The 27,888-nt window shown below is 62.0% G+C and overlaps 3 protein-coding genes across 6 annotated transcripts in view; 1 reads left to right on the plus strand and 2 right to left on the minus strand.

Annotated features, from left to right (window-relative positions):
- MGLL (monoglyceride lipase) overlaps nt 1-10,188 on the plus strand; it is an 85,929-nt gene extending 75,741 nt beyond the window's left edge. For both annotated transcript variants that reach the window (XM_040995315.1, XM_040995314.1), the window contains exons 8-10: nt 6,514-6,729; nt 7,785-8,842; nt 8,885-10,188. In XM_040995315.1, the coding sequence (XP_040851249.1) occupies nt 6,514-6,729; nt 7,785-7,910 (342 nt within the window). In that variant the 3' untranslated portion in view covers nt 7,911-8,842; nt 8,885-10,188. The remainder of the gene's footprint in view (nt 1-6,513; nt 6,730-7,784; nt 8,843-8,884) is intronic.
- Nucleotides 10,189-12,083: 1,895 nt separating this feature from the next.
- Nucleotides 12,084-17,362, minus strand: ABTB1 (ankyrin repeat and BTB domain containing 1). 2 transcript variants are annotated; one of them, XM_040995309.1, is made up of 12 exons: nt 17,226-17,362; nt 16,391-16,418; nt 16,219-16,274; nt 15,230-15,374; nt 14,960-15,119; nt 14,809-14,854; nt 14,528-14,644; nt 14,322-14,440; nt 14,144-14,242; nt 13,899-14,066; nt 12,685-12,885; nt 12,084-12,597 (listed from the first exon to the last, which is right to left on the minus strand). In XM_040995309.1, the coding sequence occupies exons 1-12, from the start codon at nt 17,239-17,241 to the stop codon at nt 12,391-12,393; spliced, it is 1,362 nt and encodes a 453-aa protein (XP_040851243.1). In that variant the 5' UTR covers nt 17,242-17,362; the 3' UTR covers nt 12,084-12,390. The 2 variants fall into 2 exon arrangements, with proteins under 2 accessions (XP_040851243.1, XP_040851244.1); XM_040995310.1 differs by having other exon boundaries at nt 16,356-16,418.
- Nucleotides 17,363-17,607: 245 nt separating this feature from the next.
- Nucleotides 17,608-27,888, minus strand: part of PODXL2 (podocalyxin like 2) — a 29,199-nt gene continuing 18,918 nt past the window's right edge. Inside the window, exons 3-8 of one of the 2 annotated variants that reach the window (XM_040995313.1) lie at nt 26,301-27,076; nt 25,692-25,766; nt 21,066-21,219; nt 20,605-20,666; nt 18,445-18,624; nt 17,608-17,998 (exon numbers count right to left, since the gene is read on the minus strand). In XM_040995313.1, coding sequence (XP_040851247.1) covers nt 17,786-17,998; nt 18,445-18,624; nt 20,605-20,666; nt 21,066-21,219; nt 25,692-25,766; nt 26,301-27,076 — 1,460 coding nt within the window. In that variant the 3' untranslated portion in view covers nt 17,608-17,785. Of the gene's footprint in view, nt 18,020-18,444; nt 18,625-20,604; nt 20,667-21,065; nt 21,220-25,691; nt 25,767-26,300; nt 27,077-27,888 lie in introns of both variants that reach the window. The other variant, XM_040995312.1, reaches the window with a different exon arrangement.

Here is a 27,888-nt window from a genome sequence, read left to right on the forward strand (position 1 = left end):
CCAGGTGTATAAGCAGGAGACTGGATGGCATTAGAACCAGGCCTTAGGTGTGGGAATGCCAGCACCCCAGGTGGTCCCTTAACCCACTGTGCCACAACCTGAGGGAGCGCCTGGTGTGGCTACATGCACGGCGCCTCCACCTCCCAGTTCCTCCCACAGCTGCAGCCTGCTCCCATCCATGCTGTTAGCAGTTCACCCCATGAAAACCAAAGTTTCCAGCCAGCTGGCAGGTGCTGTGATGGTTCAGATACCTCAATCAGTGCCCCCACAGGGAAGACACCAGGAGGGGGGTGGCAGGATTCCCCTGGGAAAGTGAGGGCAGTTTCTACCCTCGGCAGGGGAAGGCAGCCCCTGGCTTCTCCTCAGAGCTTCCTTTGACTGTCTGGCTGAGCTTGTAAAAATAGCAGTGCCAAGGGAGCAGCTCCCGGCCCTGACTCCAGGGCGTCTGCAGCCAGGAGGTTTCCCACAGGGCCCTGCAGCTGTCAAAACTTCCCTGGAAAATCAGGATGAGCAGCTGCCCACAGCAGAACTGGCCAGACGAGAGGGCCCTGGGGAAGGTTCTGGAAGTCTGTTTCCCCGTGCTGCCCCTGTATCCTCTGATCAAACCTTAACCCTGGGCGTCAGTAGAAGCTTGGGCCCAGAGAGGCTGTCTCTTACCCTCAGACACACAGCTGCCCAGTAGGACTGGAGCCCAGCCCTCTCTAACCTTGGCAGGGGTGCCTGTTCCACCCCCAGCTGTCAGTGTTTCAGAGTGTGCTGGGTTTCTCCCACTCTGGAAGGCCAAGGTCGGGGGCGGGTGGAGGGTAGGGGACCAGGATGGAGGGATTGCTGAGACCCCATGCCTGAATGCCGGCAGCCACCCTGTAACACATGCCTGGCCCCGTTTCCCAGCTCCGACCTTTCCCTGGAGGGAGCAGGGAAGAGGGGATGCTGTGATGGCTCTCGGAGCACTGGCTCTTTGTTCTTTAGTGCTCAGTCTCGGCTCTACACCTGCCCGGGGGTGCCATCCAGATGTATCTGAGCCAGGCACACAGACTGCATGGCGAGTTCCAGGCTTTCTTCCGGAGCTGGGCTCTGCTCTCCCTCCCCCGCCCCAGCCCCCACCAGTGTTTCAGAGTCTCCTCTCAGCCCCACACTCCATTACCCCACCTGCTGATGGAGGCCTGGGAGGCTATGCCTCCACTAGGTCTTCAGTGGTTGGTGTGGCTGAAGACGGGCTTCACCCCGCCTTGCTTCATCCCCGGGATGCAGCCTCCCACACAAGTCCCCTCTGAGAGCTTTATTAGATTTCCACTAAGCCGATTTGGTTAGCAGACTCAACTCTGACTGTATCGCTCATCTCTTAACATTTGCAACAAAATCCTTGTGTATTTGAGACAGCTGACAGGCCAGCGGTGCTGGAATAAACAGTGTCAACAGCAGTGGCGGTGGCTGTGGGAATACCTGCAAGGGGCCGCCACAGGGGTGCACGGATTGGTCTCGCTGCTTCTGGCTCCTGCCATCACCGGCTTGGGGAGGGGCATCTCAGAGCACACGAAGGGGCAGGTCCCAGAAGCCGCCCGCTTCAGTATCAGCAGAAAAGTCAGGCGTCAGGGTCGTCCCAGCTGCCTGCAAACCCAAGACGGGCGACTGCACCTCTGCGGCACGTGGCGGGAGAGAGGAGATGCACCCAGATGGGGTGCTGGGGTGCGGGAGCCTCTGGGAGACCCTGCTCTCCGTGCTTTGCAGCGTGCTTCCGGAAGTGGGATTGCCGCATCGTGCTAGTGTTTGTTGTGGCTTCCCCACACTGTTGTGCCTGGTGGCTGTCCGTTCTGTGTGCCCCTCGGCCACTCACCGGGCTCCGGCTTCTCCACAGCCTTGCACTGCTGTCAGTGGTCGCTATGCGGCTGGCATCACGTGGTGTCTCCCTGGGGCCCTGACCCGTGTGCCCTGGTGATTGGTGATCTGGGCAGCTTTTCATGCACTCGTTGGCCTCCAAGGTCCTTAGGGAAATGTCTGTTCAGTCCTTTGCTCAGTTTTCAATGAGATTACTTGTTTTGTTGTTGTTGAGTCATAGGAGTTCTTTATTGTGAAGAGAGAGATCTTCCACCTGCTGGTTCACCACAACCCACCCCCACCCCGCTGCCGAATTCCCACAGCAGTGGCCAGGCCCAAGCCAAAAGGCAAGGAACTCTGTCACATATCTCCCACGTGGGTGGCAGGACCCCAAGGACGTGAGCTGTCACCCGCTGTCCTCCTAGGGGCGCCAGCAGGAAGCCAGCAGTGGAGCAGCTGGGGCTGGAATCCGCACTTCCATTTGGGATGCGGACGTCCCAGCTGGATCTTTAACTTGCCATGTCACACGGTTCTGGTGTCCGTTGTAGGGACGTTTGCAGGAAGTGGCAGGCACGTGGCCCTGAGTACCAGAGTTCATGCTTCCTGTAAGGAAGGTCCCAGAATAGGAACACTGGCCCGCAGCCACCCACATTCTCCATAGTTCCTGCTCCAGACCGGCGTTTGATTTGGGGACTGGAGGCCACGTGGCTTTGCTGCTTGTGACCAAGCTGTTGTGGATGTGGTCCTTGGAAGCTCCTTCTTCCTTCTTTCCTCCCACCCTGGGCCCGTGAGCAAGGGCAGCAGGTGGTGTCGCTCTTCCCTTCCCTTGGTGGCCACTCACAAGTTCCATCTGTGTCCAGTGTCACACACTCCAGGGCTGTCCACAGCAGAGGAGTGCGCGAGGTTGACCTTTTGCCCCACTTGCATGGTGTGGACTCCAATCTGCAGGCTGACTCGGCCCCTTTCCCTTTGTTGCTAGCATGGACCACTGCGGCCACACAGGAGGATATGTAGCCACATCTGGTCCTGTGCAGCTCCACCAGGGGCCCGCTGTGGCAGACACAGGCAAGTGTGGTCACAGCAGGGCCTCCTGGTCAGTGGGGCTTGCTTTGGCCCTCAGAGATGGGGAGGCCTGCTGAGTTAGGGGACTCCTATCTCACCTCTTACCCCCCCACCGCCCAGTGCCCTGCAGGGAGCACCCAGCTTGCCTGGGGCTCCCGTGCTGGCCAGACTCTACCCTGGAGGCTGGGATGCACCCAGAGAGTTACCCTGATGTCCCCGTTGCTGGGAGGAATGCAAGGCAGCAGGTGCCAGAGACCCAAGTCCTTGAGCCATAGTCGCTGTCTCCCTGGGTGTGCACTGCTGCATCTGAAAAGCCCACAGCTTGCCCCTCTGTCCCTCGTGTGGTGGGGAAAACACCACACACAGTCTCCTTACTCCGAGGGCCCTCTGGGAGTCCACTTAGGTGCCTGGCACACGTGGACACTGATGGACAGGAAGTCTGAGGATGTGTCCCCTAGACCGTGGGTGGTTGCCCCAGCTCTCAGCAGTGTGATGGGAGCAGAGTCACTGGCCTCGGTGGACCGGGGTCTGTGCTCTGTGCTGCTGCCTGGGCTGGGTTAATGGAGGGTCAGCTTGTCCACGGCTTGCTCACGGCCTCTGGAGAACCATCCCTGCCAGGGACGGGCTTGAGAGAGTGCATGCACACAGCCGTGAGGACCAGTCTGAGCCAAGGTGCAGAAGGGTGGGGAGAGGTGCGAGGTGTCCAGGGAGGGCTGCTCCGGCAGGGTCAAGTCCAAACAGAATGGAAAAGCACACAGCATTCCTTGGAACTTTGGGGATGGGAGATGGCAGCCAGCATGCCAAAGGGGGAATCTCCTGCTTTTCCCAAAGTGGAGGGGAAAGAAGAAAAGGTTGTTTCTGAAGTTTATTGCAGCGTGCCCACAGGAGTCTAGATTTCACAGGTGTCACAGGGGTCAAGTCGTGTTCACTCTCCAGTCTGATGGAGAAGGCCATCTGGTTTACCTATGATGGAAACAGGTGGGTTGAGAGTCCTAAGCAGGGAGGGATGTGGTGGGGATCCCAGGATGGGCTCCACAGCACGGGTGGGAGATGAGGCTTCCGTTGGAGGGAAAGAGCGGGCAGGAAGACAGACGTGAGAGACTGCAGGAGGGGTGGTCCCCAGGTGCAAGCCAGGATCCCAGAGCTGCTTCTGGGTCTCTCACAAGAGTGGGAGGGGCCCAAAGAGGGAAATCCTTTGCTGCCTTCCCAGGCTATCCAGGGAGCTGGATCAAAAGTGGAACAGGGGCTGATGTGGTAGCCTAGTGGCTAAAATCCTCACCTTGCACATGCCAGGATCCCATATGGACGCCAGTTCTAATCCTGGCAACCCTGCTTTCCATCCAGCTCCTTGCTTGTGACCTGGGAAAGCAGTCAAGGACAGCTCAAGGCAGTGGGACCCTGCACCCATGTGGGAGACCTGGAAGAAGCTCCAGGCTCCTGGCTTCAGCTTGCCTCAGCTCTGGCTGTTGTGGCTGCTTGGGGAGTGAATCAATGGACAATAAGGTCTTCCTCTCTGTATATCTGACTTTGCAATAAAAATAAATCTTTAAAAAAAGAAGAAGTGGAACAGCCAGGACTTGAACCAATGCTCTTATGGGATGCCTACACTGCAAGTGACAGCTTTATCTGCTGCATCCACAGCACTGGCCCCATGGAGCAGACTTTTCAACAGAATAGATGAAGGGGTAACCAAGAGGGTCTGGATGAGGGGGTGAGGGAGGGCACAGATCCTTGGAGCCCATGTTTTCCCCGCATGACCGTCCCTTCCTTCCCAGTCCTGGTCTCCCTCCACCCTCACCTCCCTCTGTTCTGCGTCACGAGAACCTGCTCTTTCCCCCACACATCTGTTGGCTCTGTCCCCAGGCCCCCTGAATAGGCTACTGCGTAAACAGGACCTACGTGCAGGAGGCTCGGAAAAGGAAGCCAGGAGCAGGAAGTGGCCCGGCTGCCTGGGACATTGGGGCCAGCCGGGTGAGGGATGCTCACAGGACACACCCTCCCATGGGCCTCTGTCTCCTGGGAGCCCGGCAGGGAGACAGTGTGGAGAGCAGCATGGGTCACGGCACCAGCCAGCCTCTCCGGCTGAGTTCCCGGTAGCCCAGTAACCCGGGTGAGAACAGGGCTTTATTCTCTGCCTGGTACTTCTTAGCATGATAATTTTGTTGCTGACTGCTTCTGGGTATGCCCCTCCCTGTCCCTGTGACCACAGGAAAGACCCTGACTCAAAGTGATCCCAAGGCCCTGATGCCCCATTCCTATTGGCCAGATCATGGTCATATGACCATACAGAGCTACAAGGGAGTCTGGGAAGTGTAGTTTTTACTCTAAGTAGTTATGAGTACCCATATAAACATCAAGGGTTCTACAGGGAGCACAGAAAGTTGGGGAAACTGATGACAGGTTATCAAACCTCGCCATGTTTCAGCTTTCTCACTGGAGTGATGCTAGGGTGGTGGGAAAGGCAGAGTGCGGAGCGTGTTGAAAGGGTTCGAGGTCATCGGCCATCCTTATTCTATTGTTCAGGGAGACCTGGCTCTGTGCTATCATGCTGCTGTCATGTAGACTCAACTGACCCCAGCTCAGGGCTCCTGGGTGGGCCCCGCAGCCCAGCCCCTTGCACAACATACACACCTCCCTGGTGGTGTCATGTCCCCAGGCCACTGAGCAGATGGTTTGGCCCCGTGGGTCTGTAACAGCTCAGCTGCAGGAAGTGGCTAATCTGCCTCGTGGGGCCTTCACAAATGCTCTGGTTGGCAGTGCTTGGGCACCAGCCCTGGGAAAAGATCCAGGGATGGCAGGGGTGGCTTCAGGGCAGCCCATCTCTTGCCAGCATGGATCTGGAATGTTCTCTGGGAGGCCCTGTGGGGTGCCTACAGCCCTGGAAGCATCCAATTCCCTTCCTTCCCCAGGCCCTCCCTGCTCCTCACCCATGGAGAGGGTGATGATTGATGATCGGATCCAGCATGGCCCCAAGGAAGGCAGGAGTGGGCCCTGCTGACAGCAGCCTCCTGCCACCTGGAGCCCCGTTGCAGCCAGGCCTGGCCCGCCCTCCTCTCAAAGCCTGGCAGGTAGCTCCCTGCTGAGCCATGGTCACTGTCAGGCCTGACCACCTTCTTCCCCAGGTGCTTTTGGGGGGGTTACGCTGGGGAGAATACAAACAAAACCAAACACCAGAGCCTCCTGGGCCCTAGCAATGAGGCCGTGGGATGTTGGTGATTTATTTACAGCTGTATGCCAGGAGCCCGGGAACTCCCTCTGGGCCTCCATGAGGGTAGCAGAAACCCAAGCACTTGGATCTTTTTTTTTGTACCCTGAGAGTCCCTGTCCCTGGAGTCAGACAGCTGTGGCTGAAAACATCTGGGCAAGACACAAAAACACAATTATGCGTGCTCCTCCCCAGGCTCCTGCGGGCCTGACACCTGCCTGCTGCTGTACAACATGGGGCATCGTTTGGAAGGAAACGAGTATGCTCAGAGGCTCCACCGGGGACTGTCCTTCTGTCCTCCAGTCCTCGGGATGCTGGTAGAGTGCCCCAGCCCCAAAGGAGACACCAAGAGCAGCAACTTGGGGTTCCCCAAGGACTGACCGTACTGCTAGCCTGAGGGCCAGGCACTGACGTCACCCCCTCCCCTCCAGGTGGACCTGTATAACGCAGACCCGCTCATCTGCCGGGCGGGACTCAAGGTGTGCTTCGGCATCCAGCTGCTCAACGCCGTCTCCCGGGTGGAGCGGGCCCTGCCCAAGCTGACCCTGCCGTTCCTGCTGCTGCAGGGCTCAGCTGACCGCCTGTGTGACAGCAAGGGGGCCTACCTGCTCATGGAGTCGGCCAAGAGCCAGGACAAGACGCTCAAGGTGGGTGGCAGGGAGGCACACCCCCTGAAGTGGACATCTTGCACTGGGAGCCTTACCTGGGGGAAGAGCCCTTTCTGGGTACCCACCAGTGACGGGTGGGCTCTCTGGGACAAGCCACAGTCCTCATTGCTCACTGATGAACAGGAAGAGGCCAGCAAGCAGCCAGGGGGCAATGCTGGTGTTCTTGGCCGTGAACACCATGCGTGCCCTTCTCTTGCCCGAGGAGTCTGTTAGGCTGGCACAGTGGGAAGCAGGGGGTCGTGGCCTGTGTCCTTAAAGCATTTGCTCAGTGGCTGACTGAGGAGGAGGCCAAGTGAGGAGCCAAGAGTGTGGGCTCAGCCTGGATGGCGACCACGGAGGACCAGAGGGAGCGAGGTCAGAGCAAGGGAAGGTGAGCCCAGGCCTGGGGCTCCCCTGGGCGGGACGCCAGGCGTACAGAGCGAGGGTGGCCTTCGAGGGGCCCCTGCGTGGGATGCCCTGCAGACATCTGCTGTGGGCACACACAGAGGCGGTCCCCAGCTGAGGGAGGTCCCAGAGCCTCAGGGCTGGGCGAGGTTACAGGGGAGCGAGGGTGAGGAGAGTCATGGTGAGCCCCTGGTGGCAGTGTGTGCCCACACTGAGAAGAAACACGGAGGGGGGTGGTGGACAGGGAGGAATGAGGGGAGTGGGAAGCGGGGAGACAGCCACTTGGGAATGACACTGAGAGCTGTGCGGGTCGCTTGCAACAGTGCTCGGAGACCCTGTCATGGGTGAACTCCGTGGGCCGGAGGTCGGGAGCGTGGTTTGGGATGAGGCCCCTGTGGGAGCCTAAGAAAGGGGCCTCCCGCTAAGAAACAGAAGCCAGGAATGGCCCATGTCTGCCTCGGCATCGGTGCAAAGGCAAGTTCAAGAATATGCTGGGAAATTGTCCGTTTGAACCATGAGCTGGCTGTGTCCTCAGGGTGTTGGGGACAGGCTGGGGACCCTGTGGACTGTGGCCCTGCCTGTGCCCCCCACCCTGCCCCTTCTTCTGATGGGAGGCAGTGCCTGACTCCTCTATCTTCCCATAATTGCAGATCTACGAAGGTGCCTACCACGTTCTCCACAAAGAGCTTCCTGAAGTAACCAACTCTGTCTTCCACGAAATTAACGCGTGGATCTCCCAAAGGACAGCTGCGGCAGGGGCCAGGTGCCCGCCCTGAGCGCACCGGACAGGTGACCAGCTCACGGGCTGGGGAGGCAGGCAGCGGGAGGGCAGAGCTGGCTTCTCAGATGTGGCTTGTGCGCGACAACACACACAAACAGAACACAGCAAAACCACCACTACTGGAGGAACCCCTAGCACAAATTTTTTTTTTTAATCAGACGTTTCCAGACCCTAAAGCTATTAGCCACTGGTTCCCCCCTCAGGGGAAGTCACATTATGCAAAAAAGGGGAGAGTGTGCCAGTTGTGGGTCACCTGCCCTGATGGGTAAGGCAAGGCCAAGTCTCAACCCGTGTCTTCCAGGGACGCCTGGGTCAGGACACTGATCCAGTAACTGAGGAGCCCTCCTCCTGCCCACCCTAGGCTCCTACCCCAGTGCACCCCACGTCCCGAGACTGGCCTGGCTCTGTGGCCTTCCTGCAGCCGGCCATGTGACCGGGTTTCCACTGGGGCCAGCTCCCCCAGACTTGTATGACCCCTGAGGCCACAATGCTGGAAATGGGCCCGGGGTCTTCAGTGCAGCCCACCTCTGGGGGCCGGGGGTGAGGCTGAGTCCAGAAGGGGAAGTGGGAGGGAGCCTGGCTCTCCCACTGGGCGCTGCATGTTGCCACAAACAGAGCTGGGGTTGTTTAACCCACCCCGGGCTGTGTTTAACACAGAATGCTGCCTTGGAAGCAGGGATTTGTGGGGTAACGGGAGCTGGGAGGACGGGTGGAACCTGAGCTCCAGGAGCTGTCGGAAGCCCCCCTCCAAAGTGGGACAGCCCTGCGGTGCCCCTCTGACCTGGAGGCAAGTGAGAGCAGTGGCAGCCTCGGTGCTGGCAGCACAGCTCCCCCTGGTGGCAGGAGGAGGGACTTGCCCACCACAGTGGCCCTTCAGGCCTCCTGGCAGGCAGCATGGAGCACTCTGACCCAGAGCAGGGACCCGAGGTGCCCCAGCAGGATGTGCCCACGGGTCCTCAGGGACCCGAGGTGCCCCAGCAGGATGTGCCCACGGGTCCTCACCCATGGTCACGGCAGGCATTTCCCAGACAAGGCCCCAAGCCTGACCTGCTCTACTCAGGTGCCCTCCACGCCCTGGGCCTCACAGGGCGGCAGCAATAAACGGGGACCTCAGCCAAGCGCACACAGCACTTCCACCTTCAAGGGGCCTTGCTTTAACCTCAGGAGCCTCGAGAGTGCACGGGTGGCCCTGGCTGGGGGGTGGCTGAACCCCACAGACGCTAAAGCAGTCTGGGGGAGCCCAGCGCCGTGGAGGTTCAGCTGAGGGTGGGGTGCTTGGACCCTCCCAGACCCTAGGGACTGGTTCTGGGTTCCCCTGCCCAAACCACAGCATGGCCAAGAGCTGGTCACCTTGCTGGAGGCCTTAGGTCTGTGTTCCCTTGCCCCCTCCGGAGTGGCTGCAGGTGCCAATAGAACCCAGGGGTCCACAGAGAGCAGCTTGCTAGCCCCCCTGTACCTCTGGCTTCCCTGGAGAGCTGTAACTGGCGTGTGGAGTCCACCCCACCATGCGGCTATGCCTGCCACTCTTGGCTAAGGACAAGCAGGAGCCCATGCCTTCAACCCCCAGCTTGGACAGTGTAGGCCACTCCAGGTCCCCACGTCCTGACAACTGGGAGTGGGGACAGAGGTCCCAGGCAGGGCCACTCCAAGCTGTGCCCCTCACCCCGTCCTGAGGAAGCCGTGGGGGCCAGTGCAGAGAGGCTGGGGTGCTGGAGAGTCAGGAGACAGGGCTTGGCAGAAATGACCAGGGAGAGGACCCAGGGCGTGCAGCAGGTCCTGTCCCTGCCTGCCTGGGACACTGGGTCCAGGAAGTGATGCTAGGCAGCCCCTTCCCCGGCAGCTCCAAGGTGACACTCAGCAACCAGGAGTGGCTTTCACGCCTGAAGGTCTGGGAAAGATGCCACGTGCAGTGAGTTGGGGGCTCAACCCCACCCACGTCCCCGCAAAGGTGGGCTGAGCAGGTGGCAGCCCCCCTCCCTCCCAGCAGCAAACAGCCTGCCCTTCCTCCTGGAGCTAGTGGGGGGGGTTGGAAGGGGTTACTGTGCACCTGTGGGCCTCGGCCACCCCTGCCGACTCCACACACCTCCTCTGTCCTGCCGCTCGCCGGCGTGAACCTGTTAGGATCACAGCGCTTTCCCAAGCTGTCCAGCAGTCTGTCCCTGCAGTGCCGTCCTGCCTCTGTGTACACCTTAGCGGGGGCCGCGTTAGCAGCTTCAGCTGTTCAAGGACCATGTACACTACAGCTAATCCTAATAAACCAGATGTTCTCTGTGGGCGTCTGTCCCTCCTCTCTCTGCCCCAGGGCCTTGGTACCTAGGCAACCTCATTCCTTGACCCGCAGCGCCCGTACTCTTGGGGCAGCCCCGTGTCGAAGCTGAGCCCATCCTGGCTTCTGCCTGCCTGCGAGCTGCCCGTCCAGGCCTGAACTGTCACGGGTGGGATTTGCTTTTGTTTGTTATTTATTTGAAAGGCAGAGCAACACAGAGAAATCTTCCATTTGCTGTTCATTCCTCCAAATGTCTGCAACAACCAGAGCTGGACCAAGCTGAAGGCCAGAACTCCATCTGGGTCTCTCTCACACTGGAGCCCTTGCCTGCTGCCCCCCGGGGGCACAGCAGCAGAAAGCTGGAGCCAAAGCACGGCAGACTTGAACCAGGCACTTGGAGATGGACCTACTCCAAGCAGAGGCTCAACCGCTGCACCCCAACGCTCTATTTTCTCCCATCTATACTGGCGCCCTGTGACTGGGTTTACTTGTGCAGATTCACTTCCACTCGTCCACCAGGCTGCTGCATGGCCTGGACCTGCCCAGCCACACCCACCTGGACGCTGGACTCCTCCCCAGACAAGCTCAGCTCCCAACCTCGAGTCGGCTCTGCCTTGGTGCTGTAACCCCGGCCTACCTGCTGTCTGAGGCCATCCCGGATGTCTGCCCTGGCACCTCTGCCTGCAGGGTCCTGGGTCCCATCCCTTCTGTAGACGCAGTGGCCACGGCCTCCCTGAACCTGCTGTACATGGCGGCCAGTGCCGGGGCTGCTGAAACGTGAGTCCGCGCGTGTCCTCGTGTCGGAGCCCTCCCACATCCCGTCGCCCTGTGGCCTCCCCGCCCTCACCCCCACCCCTCCCGTGTCCACATGGTGCCCTCGGGTACGTGCCCCCTCCCTTCTCTGCCGTCAGACATATGGACGTTCTGCTTGTCCCCAAGGCAGCAGGAAAGTCTAACCTTCCTGGGCCTCACTCTTCTAGAGGGTCTCTGAAATGTGTTCAAAGGGGCAGGGGAGGAGTGACTGAGGCAGTAAGGAAATGAGGGGTGAGGGAATGCAGGAGGGATGAAGCAGGACCTGCCAGGTGGCCCCCAGCACCCCTGCTCACCCAGAACCAGCCTGCAGGGCCACAGGTAAGGGCAAGAGGGGTGGCAGATGGGGCGGCCAGGAGGGGGGAGTGCACGGTGCATGGCAACAGCCATGGGGTGGTGGGGCCCTAGGAACACAGAAAGAAAAACGGGCAGCAGCTGCATGAGAGGCAGGCTTGGCAAGGTGTGGTGAGGGCCAGGGGAGGCAAGGTCTGGGTCACCCCCACCAGGGAAAGGCATTGCCTCCAACTGCCCCATTTCCCCTCACCTAGCTCTGCGCACTGGGCCTTATAACTGTCAGATAAGCACCTGTGACCCGTGAGGCCAGAGCCATGGGGAGCAGTACCACCTGAAGACCTGGAGCCCCTGCCTGCCACCACGAGCAGGAGACTGTTGTCAGAGGAAGGCTCCTGCCCTCGCCAGAGCCCTGCACGGGGCTAGGACAGCGGTGGCCACAGGCCAACCCACAGGCTCCAGCAAGGATGGAAACACGGTTCTGAGGGATCAGAGAGGAAGATCAGAGAACAAGGCCAAAAGGAACACATCCCACCAAGAGCAAGGACCGCAGGACAGGTGCCACTCCAATACCTGAGCCGGGGACCTTGCCTTGCCTTGAGCTGGAGCGGCTGGGCTGTTAGGGCTTAGTCAGAGCAGCAACGTTCTCCTTACGTGCCTGCTCTGTCTGCTGAGCATCTGCCAGGGCAGGGCGTGCTCTGAGTCGCTGCTGCCTGGGTCTTGTGGCCATCAAGGTCCCACAGGCTGGGGAGAGGGAGGTGCCCCAGCAAGGGGCACTACAAGCTGGCGGCAGACCTCAGCCACAATGAGTTCAGGCTTTATTGCCACACGCAGGCTCTCCCCGCCTGGCCCTGCACACATGGGCAGCCAGCTTAGCAAGCAAGCGGGGCCAGACGGAGTGGGAGGGACGGACTACTGCCCGCCCCCACCCCGGTTTCCCTGAGTGGTGCTCAGCCCCAGGGTCTCGGGGACTGGTGCATTGGGGGAGGGGGCTCACCCCAAGGAGGGCCGCCCCGCAGTCCCCAGGCTCGTGGGAAGCCCCCTTCCCCACTGTGCAAGGTGCAGCTGCACATATCACACACACGCGTGCTTGGCCCAGGGCAGCAGCTCAGCAGTCCAGGCCGATGGACACAAGCAGGTCCTCGAGCGCCCGCAGCCGCTGCTGCGCCTCCTCAATGGCACTGTAGGTCTGCACCGTGCTGGCCACGTGAAAGCGGATGTCATCCACCAGCGGGATGGAGTCTGTCTCCTGGCGAGCAGCAACAGCGGCCGCCTCCTCCCTCACTGCCTCCACGAAGTCCTCCCGCTCCACCAACTGCAAGAAGGGAACAGGTCAGCTCAGCATGGGCCATGCACCGCCCCCCTCACTCTTCTCCCATGTGCCACGGTGCTGCCAGCTCACCTTCTCGATGACCTTGGCCATGTACTCTGTGCACTGGTCCTCGAGCCGTGCCAGGCGAAAAAGCTTGGCCACGCGCCACACGCCCACCACGCTGTCTTCGTCCAGCAGCTGAGCCAGGCTACGGCCACAGAGCCTCTTCAGGCCGGGCAGCAGGTACATGTCGGCCATGTTGAGCACGTCATAGGCCACCTCAGGGGGCAGCTGTGGGGACAGGAGGGACACAGCTGGGACCTACCTGGCTGTGGCAGCTCCTGGCCAGGCCCCTGGTGTCCAGCCCAGATTCCCACAGGGAGAAGGGGAGGCCTTGCAGCAGCACCCACAGACCTAAGATCTGATATGTCTGGCTGGGGGATTCTGGGTCCCAATGTCCTGTCTGATGTGCAGGTTAGCATAGCTTCCCTGAAGGCTGCTGGGAGAGTGCCAGGGCCTGAACGCCCAGGGAGGAGCCCACACTGAGTGCCCTGGAGGGGGGCTGCTATGTCTCCCAGAGCCCTGTTCTTCCTCCTGGGGCCTGAGCTTGCCTCTGACCCAATCTCCCCACAAGGACAGTGCCCGGGGCAGGGTTGGGCAACTCCAGCCAGGCCTCTTAAGCAAGGATTTACTGGCATATGGCCCCACCCCAAGCCACTGCCAGGGCCTATCATACCTGCAAAGGAAAGGTTTGTGGCCTCGGCCCAGGGCAGCAGGGGGATGGGAGAGCCAAGGGTCCCTGCACTGCCACCCACCCCAGGCACCTGTCCGTGCTGAGCCCCAGCTGTGGGCTCTGGCCTAGCAGGGGGGCAGTGTCCTCTACCCCCCCAACTTGCTCCCCTCCGGGCCTGGGATTCCGCAGTGATGCAGGTGGCCCTGGCTGACCAAGCCCTCAGGCTCGTGTGCTCTAAGTGAGGCCTGCTCTGGCCTGCTCTGGGTCCTCCCAAGGCCTCTTCTGCCTCAAAGTCCAAAGCGGCTCCCAGCTCCTCTCACACACACTCCCCAGGGCAGGTGCTGGACCGAGTCCCTGCTAATGCAGCGTGCAGTGGCTGGCCCGAGCCCTTGGACCCTTGAGCACCCAGCTGGAGTCCCAGATGAAGCTCCCAGCTTCTGCCTGGCCCAGCCCTACCTGTTGTGGCTACTTGAGTGAACCTGGAGCCAGAAGATCTCTCTCTCTCTGTAACTCTGCCTTTCAAGTAAATAAACTTTCAAAACCAAAACCCTGCTGCCCGCGGGGGACGCACCTCCGTGTGGTCGCTGTATACATAGTAGAGCACGTGGATGAAGGTGTCGGGCGAGAGGCCGTGCAGGGTGATGACAGGGGGGCTCCCGGGGGCCGCTGGCTCCTCATTCTCACGGAAGTGGTCGTCCAGCAGGGCCCGGAAGTAGTCGCTGCGGCCACAGAAGAAGGCCTGGGAGAGGCTGGGGATTGTGAAGGGCTCGGGGCAGGGGCAGGGGCAGGGCCGGGGCGACAGAAGGGGCTAGGTACCTTGTGGCAGAGGAAGTTGCAGTCAGCCACGCGGAAACACACATCCGGGCAGCTGCTGAAGCTGTCGGGGCAGGGGAAGGGCAGCTCCCCGAGGTCACCCTGAATGTGGGGCAGAGGGCATGGTCAGGACCGAGGGGTGCACTCCCAGCACCCCCAGCCCGCACAGCCCCACACTCACCCTCAGCTCTGGGGGCAGGGCACAGTCGGCCAGCAGCGCCAAGTCCTCCCGCAGCCGGGGGTCTGCTGGGGGTGGCTCGATGGTCAGTACCTTCACGCACGTGCCTGGCTTGGACGCCACTGTGGAGAGGGTGGCAGCTGCAGGAGCCGGGCCGGCCGTGCTGCTTCCCACCCCGAGGCCCTGGGGCCCCCAGACCCTGAACCCACCGAACTCGGACACCTTCTCACACTTGGCCTCCAGGTCACTGAGCAGGTCCCACAGCTGGCACTGCTTGGCCAGGCGCTCACAGTCGCTGACATGCTCCACCCCGATGTCCAGGCGGCCTGGGGAGAGTGGGGGGGATCGGGGCATGAGGGGCCCCTGGCAGTCACCATGGACACACAGGTTTCTATGTGGGAACCCAGGGTCCCCCCACTCAGCTGCAACAGGTCAGCTCAGGGCCATGCCTCCAGCGCTGGCCTGCTGCCCACCTCGGCTCCCGGCTCACCTGTGTACAGGTACTGCAGCAGGGCCCCAAATGCCACGGGGTTGATCTGTGGGCAGATAGCCGGAAGGGCAGGTCAGAAGCAGCCGTCCAGCACGAGGCCCCTGCTGCCCCGGGCAGTCCGCCCAGCCCTCTGCCACCCTGGGGAGCTCACCAGCGGGTGCCTGAGGACCACAACACTCTTGCCCTTCCACTTGGTGTCCAGCATGTTGGCGAAGTAGGCACTGCGGGCCCCCAGGATGCAGCGATGTACCCGGAAGGACTTCCCGTGCACGACGAAGACCACGTCGCTATGCAAGCCCTGCTCCAGGAGCCTGTGGGTTGGAGGGGGGCAGTAGCAACCACAGCCCCTGGGTCAGTAGCAACCACAGCCCCTGGGTCAGTGCAGTCCACCCCGCTCAGGCTGCGGCCCCTGCCCACTCACCGCTGTAGAAAGTCATCGTAGTAATCACGCCGCCTGCAGGAGGCTGTGACCTGCTTGTAATCGCGCAGGGCCCGGCGGATGGCGTCACTCAGCGCCCCATAGAGGCAGCGCTCTCCATCGAAGGTGTTGGCTTCGCAGCGGGCCCCTGGGGGTGGCAGGCGGTGGCAGACCCTGGCAGTCAGCAGGGCCCAGGGCAGAGCTGTGGCTGGGGAGACCCTAGCCACCTCCCCATTCCTCTCCCCTGGGCCCCCTGTGGCCTAGGCACCCAGGGGTGCTGCCACACCCTCACGTATGTACAAGCACACGGCACACACCACAGACCACGCAGACGTCAGCCAGTAGCTCCGACTGGCCTAGGTCCCCTGGCACGGCCACTGTTGTTCTGAAAGCTGCCCTTTCCTTTGCTGGCCTTAGAGGGTGCTGAGCAAGTCAGCAAGGGATGGGAAGGCTTCTAAGGAAAGCCACGCTGGTGAAGGTGACAGTGGTGGCTGTCACATCATGGGGGGGCATCACAGCAGGTCACTGGTGGTGACCAAGTGTGGAGACCCAACGGAAGTGAGGCTGTGGGCACTGCAAAGACGGGGTGGAGGACAGCAGTGGGAGCAGCAGACACCCCTAGGTGTACCTCCCTGCACAGCCCAGGGCAGGCAGAGGCAGGTGTGGCTGGACTCAGGGCAGCATGGGAAGAGTCCCGCCCTAAGGGCTCCACCTTTATCCTAAGGGCTCCACCTTTATCCTAAGTGATAAGATTTCTTAAGCAATAATGAGATTGAATGTGTAGAGATCACACTAAGCTGTAATACTAAGAAAGGACTGCAGGTGGCGCAGGAAGGGGGAAGCCGGCAGGCCACGGCCAGCGGTCCCAGTGTAGGAGGAGACAGCCCCGTGTCAGAATGCTAGCAGGTTGCAAGTTGCAAGCTAGGTAGGAGAGCCCGTGGCCTTGCACGCCCACACCCACAAACCCACAGTCACACCCGAGCCCTTCTCACCGTTGGCCAGGAGGTAGAGCACCAGCTCCTCATGCCCACACAGGCAGGCGTAGTACCTGGGGGTTGCAGGGCAAGGAGGCAGTCATCAGCAAGGAAGGGTCCCCAGTCGCCCAGTCACCCACCTGCCAGGTACTCACAGGGGGGTGCTGTCCCACTTGTCTCGCACGTTCACCTCCACGTCTCGCTGTTCCAGCAGGTACCTGGGCAGAGAGGAGGTCAGAGCCTGGATCAGGGCTGGGGATGGAGGGGAGTGGGGAAGGACAGTGTGGGGATGGACTCAGGAGCTGGACACTCGGCTGTGGTGAGGAAGCGGCCCTTCTGGAGGGAGCCCAGAGGGAAGCTGCTCCAGGTGCATCTTGGGCCGAGGAGAGCGTGGGAAGGGGGACAGAGCAGAGGGCAGACACAGGTGGCGTGAGGGACAGCAGAGAGGGCAGGTGAGGGGGCAGGTTCCAGGTTGCACTTGGGATGGGGGTGCCAATCTAGCTGGGGGTGAGGGTGGGGGTTCTCGCCAACCCCCTATGGATTCCAGACACTAAACAGCAGCCCAGAGGGGCTTCCTGGGGCAAGACCTGGTCCAGAGCAGAGGGCTGGTGGGAGGCTGGTGGGAGCTCAGGATCAGGGAACATCAGAGGAAAGTGAAGAGGCAGACAGTGGAGAAAGGAAGGGCAAGAAAGAGGCACCCCACCCACCTCCCACGAGGTCACCCCTGTGCCCCCATCTGGCCCTCGGAGACGGAGCTTCCATGCCAAAGTCCTCCGGGGGCACGAGGAGTTCCCGAACCTCTGGACTACAGGTGATCCCAGCGCCCGGTAAAGGAACAACCTGGGCCATCCTAGGCCTGCCCCGGGGTCCAGCATGGCTAGGGCAGCCCGCCTGTCCCTGCCCGTTTCTTCGGCCTCTGCGAGGAGCAGTGCCCTCCTCTGGGGGTAAGCTGCCCCCCAGCACGCTGGCTCCCGCTCCAGCGGGGGTCCACCCCCCGCCCCTCCCCGGGACAGCGGGGTTCTCACCGCACTCGGCCCACATCCCCCTTCCTGCAGCTGGCGAACAGGTCGCTGGTGTCCATGGCGCAGGAGGCTCGGACCCTCTCCGAGACCTCCGGCGGCGGCGACGCTGCGCGCCCCGGCCGGATGTAAACACTGCTGCCCCGCCCCGCTCGCCTGCTCGGCAGCGGCGCCTGCTGCCCGGAGGACCGCCCGCCGCCCGCCCCGCCGGCAGCCCCCACCCCGGAAGCAATAACGAGTCGGGCAGGCGGACGGGCTGGCCCCGGCTGGGTCTCCGGGCGGCTTTAATGGCGTCCCGGGGCGCGGGGAGCGCGGGGAGCGCAGGGCTCGTCGCCCGCCTGCCCGCGGGGCCAGAGTTCAGGAGGGAGATGGGGAGAGGGAGCTGTGCCAGGAGCGAGGCTGCCGGGATTGCCGTCCGGAGCGGCTGGGGACGCGGGGCCACTACGGGCTCCATGCTGTCCACTTTGGAGTCCGCCCTCGGGGCCCCGGCGCAGCCCCATGGGCACGAGCCCGTGGCCCGGTGCGCAGGGAGCCTCCGGTCAGCTCCGCCTGGGCCTCGGCCAAGCTCACAGGTGCGTGTCCTCCTCGAACACGTCCGAGTCCTCGGGGTCCCGCTTGCCCCCCATGAGCGCGCTCCAGCTGCCCGGGCCATTGACGGCGGCGCCCCCGTTCAGGCTGGGCTGCTTCTCCTGCATCTCCGACTGGCTGTCGCTGGCCACGTCCAGCGTGGGGTTGTCGTGGCAGCCGCTCTCCACGAAACGAAGCTCCTCGCCGTGCGACTGCGGCGGGGCGAGAGGCTGCTGGGTGTGGGGCGCGGGCAGGCGGCTCCCAGCGCACCCTCCTCCGCAGAGGACAAGGCCCTCGGGGTCTCAGCTCCTCAAAATAACAACACCTAACAACCCCTGGCAGACCCTCCCCTATCACCTGCTTGCTTCAAGCGGCCCCTTACAAAGCTGCCACTGAGACAGCATGCGGCTGGGGGGGGGGGGGGAGTCCGCCCCGGGCACTGCCCCCTCCCCTGGGGAGGCCTCCAGGCTGCAGACACCCCTGGGCACCACCCGACCCAGGGGCTGTTCCCAGGCCTACAGTCCTGCCTCCCCTGGCTGGCTGGGACCTGGCCTAGGCAACCAGGACAGTCACTGCCGGCCCACCTGGGGATCAGGACTGAAGCCCGGCATGGCTGGGCACCTTGCCCCCCACCCCCAGGCTCCGGCTGGCTGCTCACCACGTGCTTTAGCTTTGGCAGGCGGCGCTGCCAGCAATTGTAGAGCAGGCCCAGCACAATGATGAGGAGGCAGACAGCACCAATGACCACAAGCACCACAAAGAGCGTCCCGTAGTCGCTGGGCACCTGGCTGGCACGCGCCTGGCAGCTGCTCGTGGTGGAATAGTTCTGGATGCCAATCTGTGGGTGGGAGAGGCTGCGTTTCTCAGGAGCCACGGGCACGGGCTGGTACTGCCAGGTGTCTCTGCTGAGCAGAGCGCACTGTCCACCCCATGTCCATCCTGATCACCTAGGACAGCCCCAAGCCTGCCCTCCCCACACCCTCCACCTCACACGGCAGTTGCAGCTGACACAGCACGTCAGCACCTTGGGGGTGCTGGCCACGTCAGCACAGGAACACTGCGGAGGGCCGTGTGCACCCCAGTTCACGAGCTAGCTGGCCTCCACAGGGTGGGCACCCCCTGCCTCAGCCCCCACACACACACCACAGGTGTGCCCGGCCCAGCTTGCCCTCCACACGCATGGGCCGCAGGAAGGGAGCCCAGGAGGTCGAAGTGACAGGCCCCGGATGGCTCCTGACACGGGGGCCCGGCTGCACCCACAGCCCTTTTCCTGGGCCTGGTCTGCTGCTTTGCTATAGTTTCTGTCAAACATCTGCACACTGCCAGAACTTGGCCCAGTGCTTTATCGGATGTCCGCTTTCCCTGCTAGACTCATCCCACAGCGTGCTTCCAAGGGACCAGGCTGCCTTTAACCAGGCCAGACTGACCTGAATGCCCTGGGAGGCAAGCCTGGGGACAGAGGGCAAGGCCGGCCTGGATACTGCCAACAGTGCCGCCACCCCTCGTGACCCCCTGGCGAAGGCTCTCACGTCAGCTCCACCACCTAGGAGCTCTGTGGCTTGGGCAGGTCACCTTGCCTCACTGGGCTTTGATGAACCCCAATATCAGGAAGGAAGGTGGGAACAGGGTGCCCTTGCAGGGGAGCAGCCTCGGCTTTCGGGTGACAACGCGGGGCCCACTTCCCAGGTGGCCCCAGCCTTCCCCACAGGGAAAGACTTAGGAGAACTCCTTCTGCCCTGCGCCAGTGGGCCAGTCGGGTGACTGAGGACAGGAAGGCTCTGGGAACAACTGACCTAACTCAGCCTGCACAGTGGCGGAAAGGCCCGAAGGCCTGAGCAACTCTACTCCGGTTCCTTGCTGAGCCTGGTCTGGCAGGTACTTCTCTCCGTGGCCCTCTGAGCCTGGCTCAGCCAGCCTGGGACATGGGGCACTCTGATGCCATCCATCCTGACGGACACCATGCCCTGTTGCTTGCCACCTTGCTTCCAACGACCATCTCAAGGGTGAAATCTCTTCATGACAAGACCCTCTGCCCTGGCCACCTCTGCGGAAGCCTGTGGCACCTGGGAGGGCGCCTGCTTTAACCTTCAGACCCTCGGGCGGTGGCGGCAAGGACCAGGAGAGCCCGGCATTGGGTCTGGCATTTGTAGGCATCAGACACAGCCATGAAAAACACTCCAGTGCCCCCGGAAACCGCCAGACCCCTGGGTGGGACAGATAAGGAGGTGGTACATGGCAAATGCTGGGAAATCCTGAGTGGCGAGGACAGATAGCAAGTCACGGGAGTCCTGGGGGGTGTGGCTGCTCCCGGTGAGAATGGCCCTCCCCTCCAGGAAGCGCAGCAGCTGAGTAGGCAGCCAGGGGCCTCTTTCCTGCCCCTGCTAACCTGTGTGCCAGCTCAGGAAGAGGCTGCCCGCTGTCCTCAGTCCAGGAATCCTGGATGAGCCAGCCTCCCGCACATCTCTGGGGATGTGTGGCTGGTGGCATCCCCAGAATTCATGCCTGGGGTGCTCTGCAGCCATTGTACCACCCCACGCACGGCGTCTCTGCTGTCCATGCAGTGCACCCTCACGCCCCCCTCAGAGCCTGGCCGCCCCTCCCATGGGCTCACGGCTCCTGCAGGCCCCACGGCTGGGGGGCTGGCGCATGGTCCCTCTGCCCTGGCAGCTGTCTCAGAAAGGCCTGGAGTGAGCTTGCCCAGGGCAGGAGCCCGTCTTGCTCCTCTCAGCACCCTGCCCCAGGGAGGCCATGTGGTCGCCAGGCCCAGGGATGGAGGGCCTGGGGCAGCCGCACAGGGGCCACGTGCCTGTGATCTTACCTCCTCCAGGCTCCGGCGGATGTCACCCAGCATGGAGAGGACGTCCTGGGTGGGCACCACCCCTGAGGGGAAGGGACGCCATGTCAGTACAGCTGTGGCTGCTGAGGCCCCTCCACAGCCCCCCGCCCAGCCCCTCTCCACATGCTCTCTGGCTCTGATTTACGCAGATCCAGACTGGCCTGGATCCACTTTCCTCGGAGTACTGGGTGACACCGTGTGACACTGTATGACAGGCGTGGTCAGGGCCTGTCCATCCCCCCACCTATGCTGGAATCACCTCTTGGCCCCTGCCCCCTCTCCTCAGAACCCAAGGCTGTGGGGGCGCCTTGAACACTGCCCCGGGGAGTCCTGCCACCTTGGGACCCAGTTCCAAGGCCCTGTCCATGGCTTTCCTCCTGTGGCCCACGGGCAGCTGGACTCTGGTGTGGCACTGCCTTTGTGGGCCCGCAAACTCCGCTCACCCTGCTCGCCCACCAGCGTCATCAGCAGGTGCTGCTCCTTCTCGCTGGGCTTGCTCAGGGAGATGTGCCAGTCCCCGTGGTGCCCCGAGTGGCGTGGCAGTACCTCCTCCACCAGGGCTAGGAGCTGCAGCCCCCGGTGCTGCCGGAATACCTCCTGTGGATTCACAAGGAGCCCCCAGGTCAGCAAGGGAGCACAGCTCTTCTGACCCCTCCAGCCTCACTGCCCCTGGGCCCAGCCCCACTCCTCAGCCCTGACCCTACCGCCTGGGCCCAGCCCCGGCTCCTCTCTCGGCCCTGACCCCACCGCCCTGGGCACAGCCCAGGCTCCTCTCCAGGCACAGGCTGAGGCTTGGAAACACCCTCTGGCGACTCCCAGGGAAGCTGCCAGGGCCGACCCTGGTGTGCCCTGAGAGCTGTGCACTTGGCCTCTGGGAGGCAGTGTCAAGACAGATGCCCACTGTCTGCCCCACCTCTGGCTGTGAGGCAGGCCAGGCGCCCAAGACACTCCCTGTGGAAGGCCGGGAGTGGGAAGTGTGGGATGGGAGGGCACCTAGGGGGCAGCGGCAGATCAGAGGAAGGCTGTGCTAGGACGGTGACCAAAAATCAGGGTGTTGTGAGCCCACCTCTCATGGTCACTGCCGAGAAGGGACCCAGCACAGTGGGGGAGACCGGCCCCTGAGCGCACTCATGGCGGGGACCAGACACGGAGGCGCTCGGCTGGTGCCCAGGACGGGCCGTGGGACAGAGGCTTCTTCCTTGCCCGACACTCCGCTCAGATGGTCCTCCCCATGTTCACGTGCACATAATTTACGACAAATCCGAGAGCCTGCCCGCAGCAGGAAGGCAGCAAGGGGCTGGGTCCAGGCCAGGCCCACTGTGGGCGGCTCCGGCCTGGGGGTACCACAGGGTGAGTCCCCGCCCCCGGCCTCCTCTGAAGCTCTCAGCCCTCCCCTGGGTGCCCTGCTCGGCCTCATCCCTCCCCTGCTGTAGCCCACGCCAGTGAAGAGCTGCTCCCTGGTTCTCAGGCCCCTCAGTTTGGGATCTGGAAGAAGGCAGCCCCCCAGCAGCCAGGGCCTGCCCATCTTCTGACTTGCTCTGATGGTGAGGGAGGACGGGTGCATGCCTGCACCTGCCTGGGTGTGTGTGTGCTATGACCCCACACCCCCACTGCCCACAATGCACGGCCTGCTGCCGGGGGCCTAGGCCTATCCCTGTGCTGCAAATTCTGCCCTTGCCCACGCCCCACAGCCTCCTGGTGGAGAGAACTGCCTGGCCTAGACCCCAGACTCACAGTGTCACTTCTAGAAGGGCTCGATGGCCAGTTTTTATAGCATTTGGCTTGTAAATGGGAAAACGGAGAGTCCATGTCAGGGGGTAAGCCTGGCTCTGGAATTGAATTAATCTGGATTCAAATCTTGATTCCCCTCTGTGATCTGGTCTCACCTATACACATCCCTGACACCCTGGGCTTCCTGCAAGGATGAGAAGTTTCTGGTGCTTACTCAAGCACAGGTGCTGGGACAGCAGGCTGTCCCAGGGAAAGAGGGGGACGCCTGGGTGTGTACCTCACAAACCCCCAGCCTCGGTCCATGTGCACTGCATGTCTAAACACTGACAGAATGACAGAGGTTCCCGTCCCCGGGGTGCGGGCTGGGGCTGGGAATTCCAAGCTCCTAATTGTGTGTTTGCCCCTGTGACACGGCTCTGTGTGCTGAGGGGAACACGGGTCTCCATCTCTCAGCCCTTCAGAAGGGACCTGCGAGCCATGCCGCCCCAGCAGCCTCCTGGGAGCACAGTCTCAGCTGAGGCTGTGGCTTCTACAGCCCCCTGCTCTTCATAAAGAACCCAGAGCCCCCAGGGAGCTGGCCTGTCCCCTCGGCTTTCCCTGCGCTGGGGCAGGTCGGCCGCAGCCTGGAGCACCGGGGCATGAGCATGCGCCCCGGGCCGGCTCTGCTGCCGCCCCTGGACCTCAGCAAATCTCCCCTCTTTACTTGGCAAGCACTGCGCTCCACACAGGCAAGACGAGGAAGGAGACCAGAGAGGCGGGACACCAAATGGCAATGCACCATGCTGGGTCATGTCCCGGGACCCACTGGTAAAATGCACAGAAGGGACAAACAAACAGCTTTATGCCCATTTTAACTGCCTGCCTTTGATGAGTACGTTATGGCGAGCAAGGAAGAGTATTCTTGACTCAAGAAATATGAAGTAAGGTATTTAGAAGTCGGGACCCAACGTTCTCAGGAGTGACGGAAACATTACCACCAGCAGTAACAGCAGCTGAGGGCGCAGCAGGCTGCCTCAGAGCGGTCTTCCTGTTTGTGTGACATTGCATCAACACACAAGCTTGCGCAGCAGACAGCACAGGAATGTAAGACATGGCAGGAGGGGCAGGGGACGGAAGATAGCCCAGAACAGCTCCACACCAAGGGCTGCTACTGCAGACACCTGGGCAGAGGGCGCAGTGCAGACGTGTGAACACTCTGGGAGAGGGGCAGGCACGAGGGGCAGGCCCCGGGCACAGCAGTTAAGCTGCCCTTGGGACACCCACAACCTGATCAGACTGCCTGAGTTTGAAGTCCCGGCTCTTTTTCCAGCCCCTGCTTCCTGCTAATTGCACCGTGGGAGGCAGCAGTGGATGGCTCCAGTACTCGGTTCCTCCCCGCCACCTATGCTGCAGACTCAGATCCAACCCCAGGCTCCTGGCTACGCTGGCGGGAACTGAAACCGCGGCCACTGTGCAGGGCGGTATGGTGCATCCTCAAATCCAGAACGCAGTTACCTACAGCGTTACCAACCAGCCTGCCTCTGGGTCTGTGTTCGCAAGAACAGAAAACAAGCCCCAGCCAGAAGAGACGCAAGCCAAGCCTCCGTCGGCTGATGGGCAGGCAGAGCCAACGTGGCCCACACACCCTGGGAAGGGAAGGCACTTCTGCCACCTGCTACAACAGGGGCGAACTGAGTGGACTAAGCCAACAAAGGGACAGATGCTGCCAACCGCACTGGATGGATGTGGAGGGGGTAGGAGTGAGGGGCGGGAGGACCGGGTGCTGGGACCTGGGGTCGGGTGGGGGATGCTGTGTGACAGGTGTCAGATTTCAGCTGTGAGGGTGCAGAAGTTGAGAGATGGGCTGAGAAATGGTCACATGGCAGGTTTTACATTCTATATTTTATAAGAAAAAACCCACCAGAAAGAGCGTTTATGACCAGTTGAGTGGATCTCATACACGAAGTGGTAGCAATACAGAAAACAAAAGGAAAAGACAACACAAGTGTTTTAATATCTGCACACTGCTTGAAGTGGAGACATCAACCTCAGATGGGACCGGTCAATCTGCTTACTGAAAATCCTAGAGTCCCCGGTGCCTGCATGGGGCGTCTAAGAGCCATCTCCCACTCCAAGGCCTACAGGCTCCCGAGCGACGCTGGATCCCCGACCCAGGCAGGGACATGAGCTGGCAGGGTGTGAAGCGACTGCTGAAGCCGGAGGCGAGGAGACACAGTACAGCTGCTGGGCTGGCCCCCAGGGCGCAGCAGCCAGCTCCAAGAGGCCACTCAGGCTGGCCAAAGGCCTGTGAGCACCAGCCAGAAGAGACACACGGGCTCCAACGGACCCAGCGCGGCCAGTGTGCTCCGTGCACTAGAGTATAACGATGCTGAGCTTACCACAGCCTTGGTACATCCTCGCACCCTCCCCCAACACCCTGAACAAGAGGACGCATGGAGACACTGAACCCACAATGGCGACCAGCCCAAGGCAGAGAGCCGCAGGGCTGACAAGCACGGGCAGAGGGACGACCTGAGCAACCATGAACAACCGCGCCTTATGCCACTCGGGCAAGGCTGGGCAGCCGTTGGGTGTGCGCTGGCTCATGTTGCCCGGGTCCCCAGGGCAGGCCCGACACCACATGGGAGAAGAGGGGGAGTCTGTGCAGGGAGCAGCTGGAAGGGACCCTGGCTCCTGTCCACAGCTGCACAGCTGGCAGACAGCCGGCCTGCACCTCAGCAAGGTAGAAGAGATAGCTTCTAACCTAACCTGGAGGTCACCAGGCACAGCCATGGCGGGGGCAGGCGGAGGTCAGGAAGACACACTGTTCTCCGTGCACACAGACCTGGAGTACTGAGACGCCCGGTCCTCATCCCCACCCTGGTCCCCAGAGGCAGGACTCAAGCTCCCTTTTTGAAGGGACCCCAGCCCGGAGCAAAGGAATCGGCCCAGCAGTACTGACAGCGCCAGACGAAGCAGCCCAGCAGACACCACGCGTGGCACACTCACGGCCCAGACCAGAGCAAGCAAACACTGAGGACGGTGCGTAAATGAACAAGTGCAGAGACCAGAGCAAGCAGGGCGGGGGGACACCCAGACAGGGGGAAGCTACTCAGCCCTGGTGATGGAGGCACGCCGGCTGTGCTGCATACGACAGCAGCCCGCTGCTCTGTGCGGGTGCCCGCAGCCTGTGCCCACTGCTCTGTGCGGGTGGCTGCAGCCTGTCCCCGCAGCCTGTGCCCGCTGCTCTGTGCAGGTGGCTGTAGCCTGTGCCCGCTGCTCTACGCGGCCGGCTGCAGATTGTCCCCTACCCCGTCCCGCACAGCACCCCCGCCAACCGAGCCTCGCACAGCACTCACACACTCTATGTTCTCAGTCATGTTCAGAATGATGTAGTTCTTCCCAGCCAGATTGCTCCAGTCCTTGCAGATCACCTGTCCGATGAGACAAAAGGAAAAGCAGCAGCTAGGAAGGCCAGGGACGGGCTGCTGGGCTGACTCGGGAGCTGATGGTTTCCGCGTGGCACTGACCAAGGATCTAGCTCCAGACCCACCAGCCCTGGTGTCTCCGGGGTCCCAGCAGGGAACGTGTGAAGGGAGTGGCAGCTGCAGAGGGGAGTGTGTGCAGGCGCTGACCGTCAGCTGGGTCCTGGTGTCCCGTGGGGCAAGCACATAGGCCCAGCACCAAGCACCCGCCACCCCACTCCTGCTGGCCCACAGGTGTGTATTACAGATGAACGGGGGGACTATGGTGAAGGCTGAGGGGGCAGCAGGACCAAGGGAGCAGAGACCTGGCCCATCCCCCAGGCTTCCCTGAAGGCCTCCATGTTTAAGGGGGTTGGACAAGGAGCACCTGGTGCTGGCCCACAAGGTACCCATGCCAGCATGCTCCCTGGGCTCCTCCAGCAACAGGTGCCAGCCCCTGGTCACATGGGCCCTGGGGACGGCTGGCCTGCGCCTGCAACTTACCTGAGTCGAGTCCCAGGGCATCCTGGAGGCAGCTTCAGCCGCCTGCCCCTCCTGGGGCAGCTGGCTCAGATCTTGCCCTGAGGCAGAAGAAGGTGTGGGTTCCACATCTGGAGGAGCCAGTGGGAACGAGGCCAGAGTTGCAGGCGGACGGAGATTTTCCTCTGGGGCATCAGACCCCCACGGGGCTCCAGTCTGAGGGGCAGGAGCCAAGGACGGCCCTGTCCCTGGCTGGCCAGCAAAGCTGGCTGCCCCCACAGTGGTCTCCTCACTGGCTCCCCTGGGAGCCTCAAACTCCGCCCCGAGCCCGGTGGCCGGCAGCATGGTGGCCCCGGCCTCCTCCTCGAGGTCCTCGTGCCCCACGGTCACTGCGCTGGGCGTGACCGAGGGTGGCGGTGGGCTGGGCTCCACGCTGCTCTCCGCCTCCACACCGGACGAGGCCGGGTCCCCGGAATCTTCAGGCCCGGGCCGGGGGACACCTGGAGTCTGGCTGCTGCTGGGAGGAGCGGCACGGGCAGGGGTCTTTGCTTCTTCTGGGGATCCACTCACGGGAAGCAGCTCCTCCTCCTCCTCTTCCTCTTGTCTTTCTACCTCCTCCTTCTCCCTCTCCTCCTCCTCCTCCTCCTCCTCCTCTTCTTCCTCCTCTTCAGGAGGTATGCCCCAGGGAGGCTCGACCAGATTCATTTTGGGCAAGGCGGAGGGGAGGCCTGGCAGCTCTCGAGGTGGGTCGGCATCCTCCAGGGAACCCGCCTTCTCACTCAGGTCTGGGAAGACGTAATCTAGGGACAGAGATGAAAGTCTGTTTGCTTTCTCATGGACACATTCAGTGTGGAGGCAGAACAGAGACACAGCGGGGACACCAGCTTATGGCCACTGGTCATGCCAGGGGGCAGCAGCAAGTGAGACTGGGGGCAGAGGGACGAGCTGGTCACCAGCATCCTTTAGGGTAACACAACTGATAGAGGTCATCACTGGAATGCAGTGGGCACAGGTTGTATGGGGCAGACAGCCCAGCGGTTCCAAGTGTGCCTTGCCCGTCTGGCGACTCCACCAACACGACCCCAAGAGCTGGCGCGGGGGCGGCTAAGGGACAGCAAAGCGCAAGAGCTGGGCGCTGGCTGCAGCCACTCAGGACGGGGCACAGGCTTGGAGGCAAAAATGAAGGGCAGAGGACAGCTCAGGAGCTGCTGGGGCAGATGTCGGGCCCTGCCAGCCGTGGGAGCGGCTGTGCCAACAGAGAGGGCGAAGCTCCCAGAGCCCTTGGGAGTGGCCTGTGCATCCCACTAAGCTGGTCTGGGGGGTGCAGTAGGGAAAGGACAGATGGTGCCAGGGGAGGCCCAGGACGAGCAGGCTGCATCCCTGCTCCGGGCAAAGCCAGGGCTCTGGCATCTCTGAGGGCATGTGGCTCCCCCAGGGATCGGCCTGGGCTGTCTGCACACAGTGACCACCCCCCCAGCTTCAGTATCACCTGTAGCTGCAGGTTCCCACAGTCAACTGTGGTTCAAAAACAGGAACATTCCAGAAGCAACTCATACATCTGAAAACAACGCTTGTCAGCAGCATGCTACTATAATTATCCTATTTTTATTGG

The sequence above is a fragment of the Ochotona curzoniae genome, unplaced genomic scaffold (genome assembly GCF_017591425.1).
Source record: "Ochotona curzoniae isolate NIBS_2020 unplaced genomic scaffold, NIBS_Ocur_1.0 contig_908, whole genome shotgun sequence".
Lineage (NCBI taxonomy): Eukaryota > Metazoa > Chordata > Mammalia > Lagomorpha > Ochotonidae > Ochotona > Ochotona curzoniae.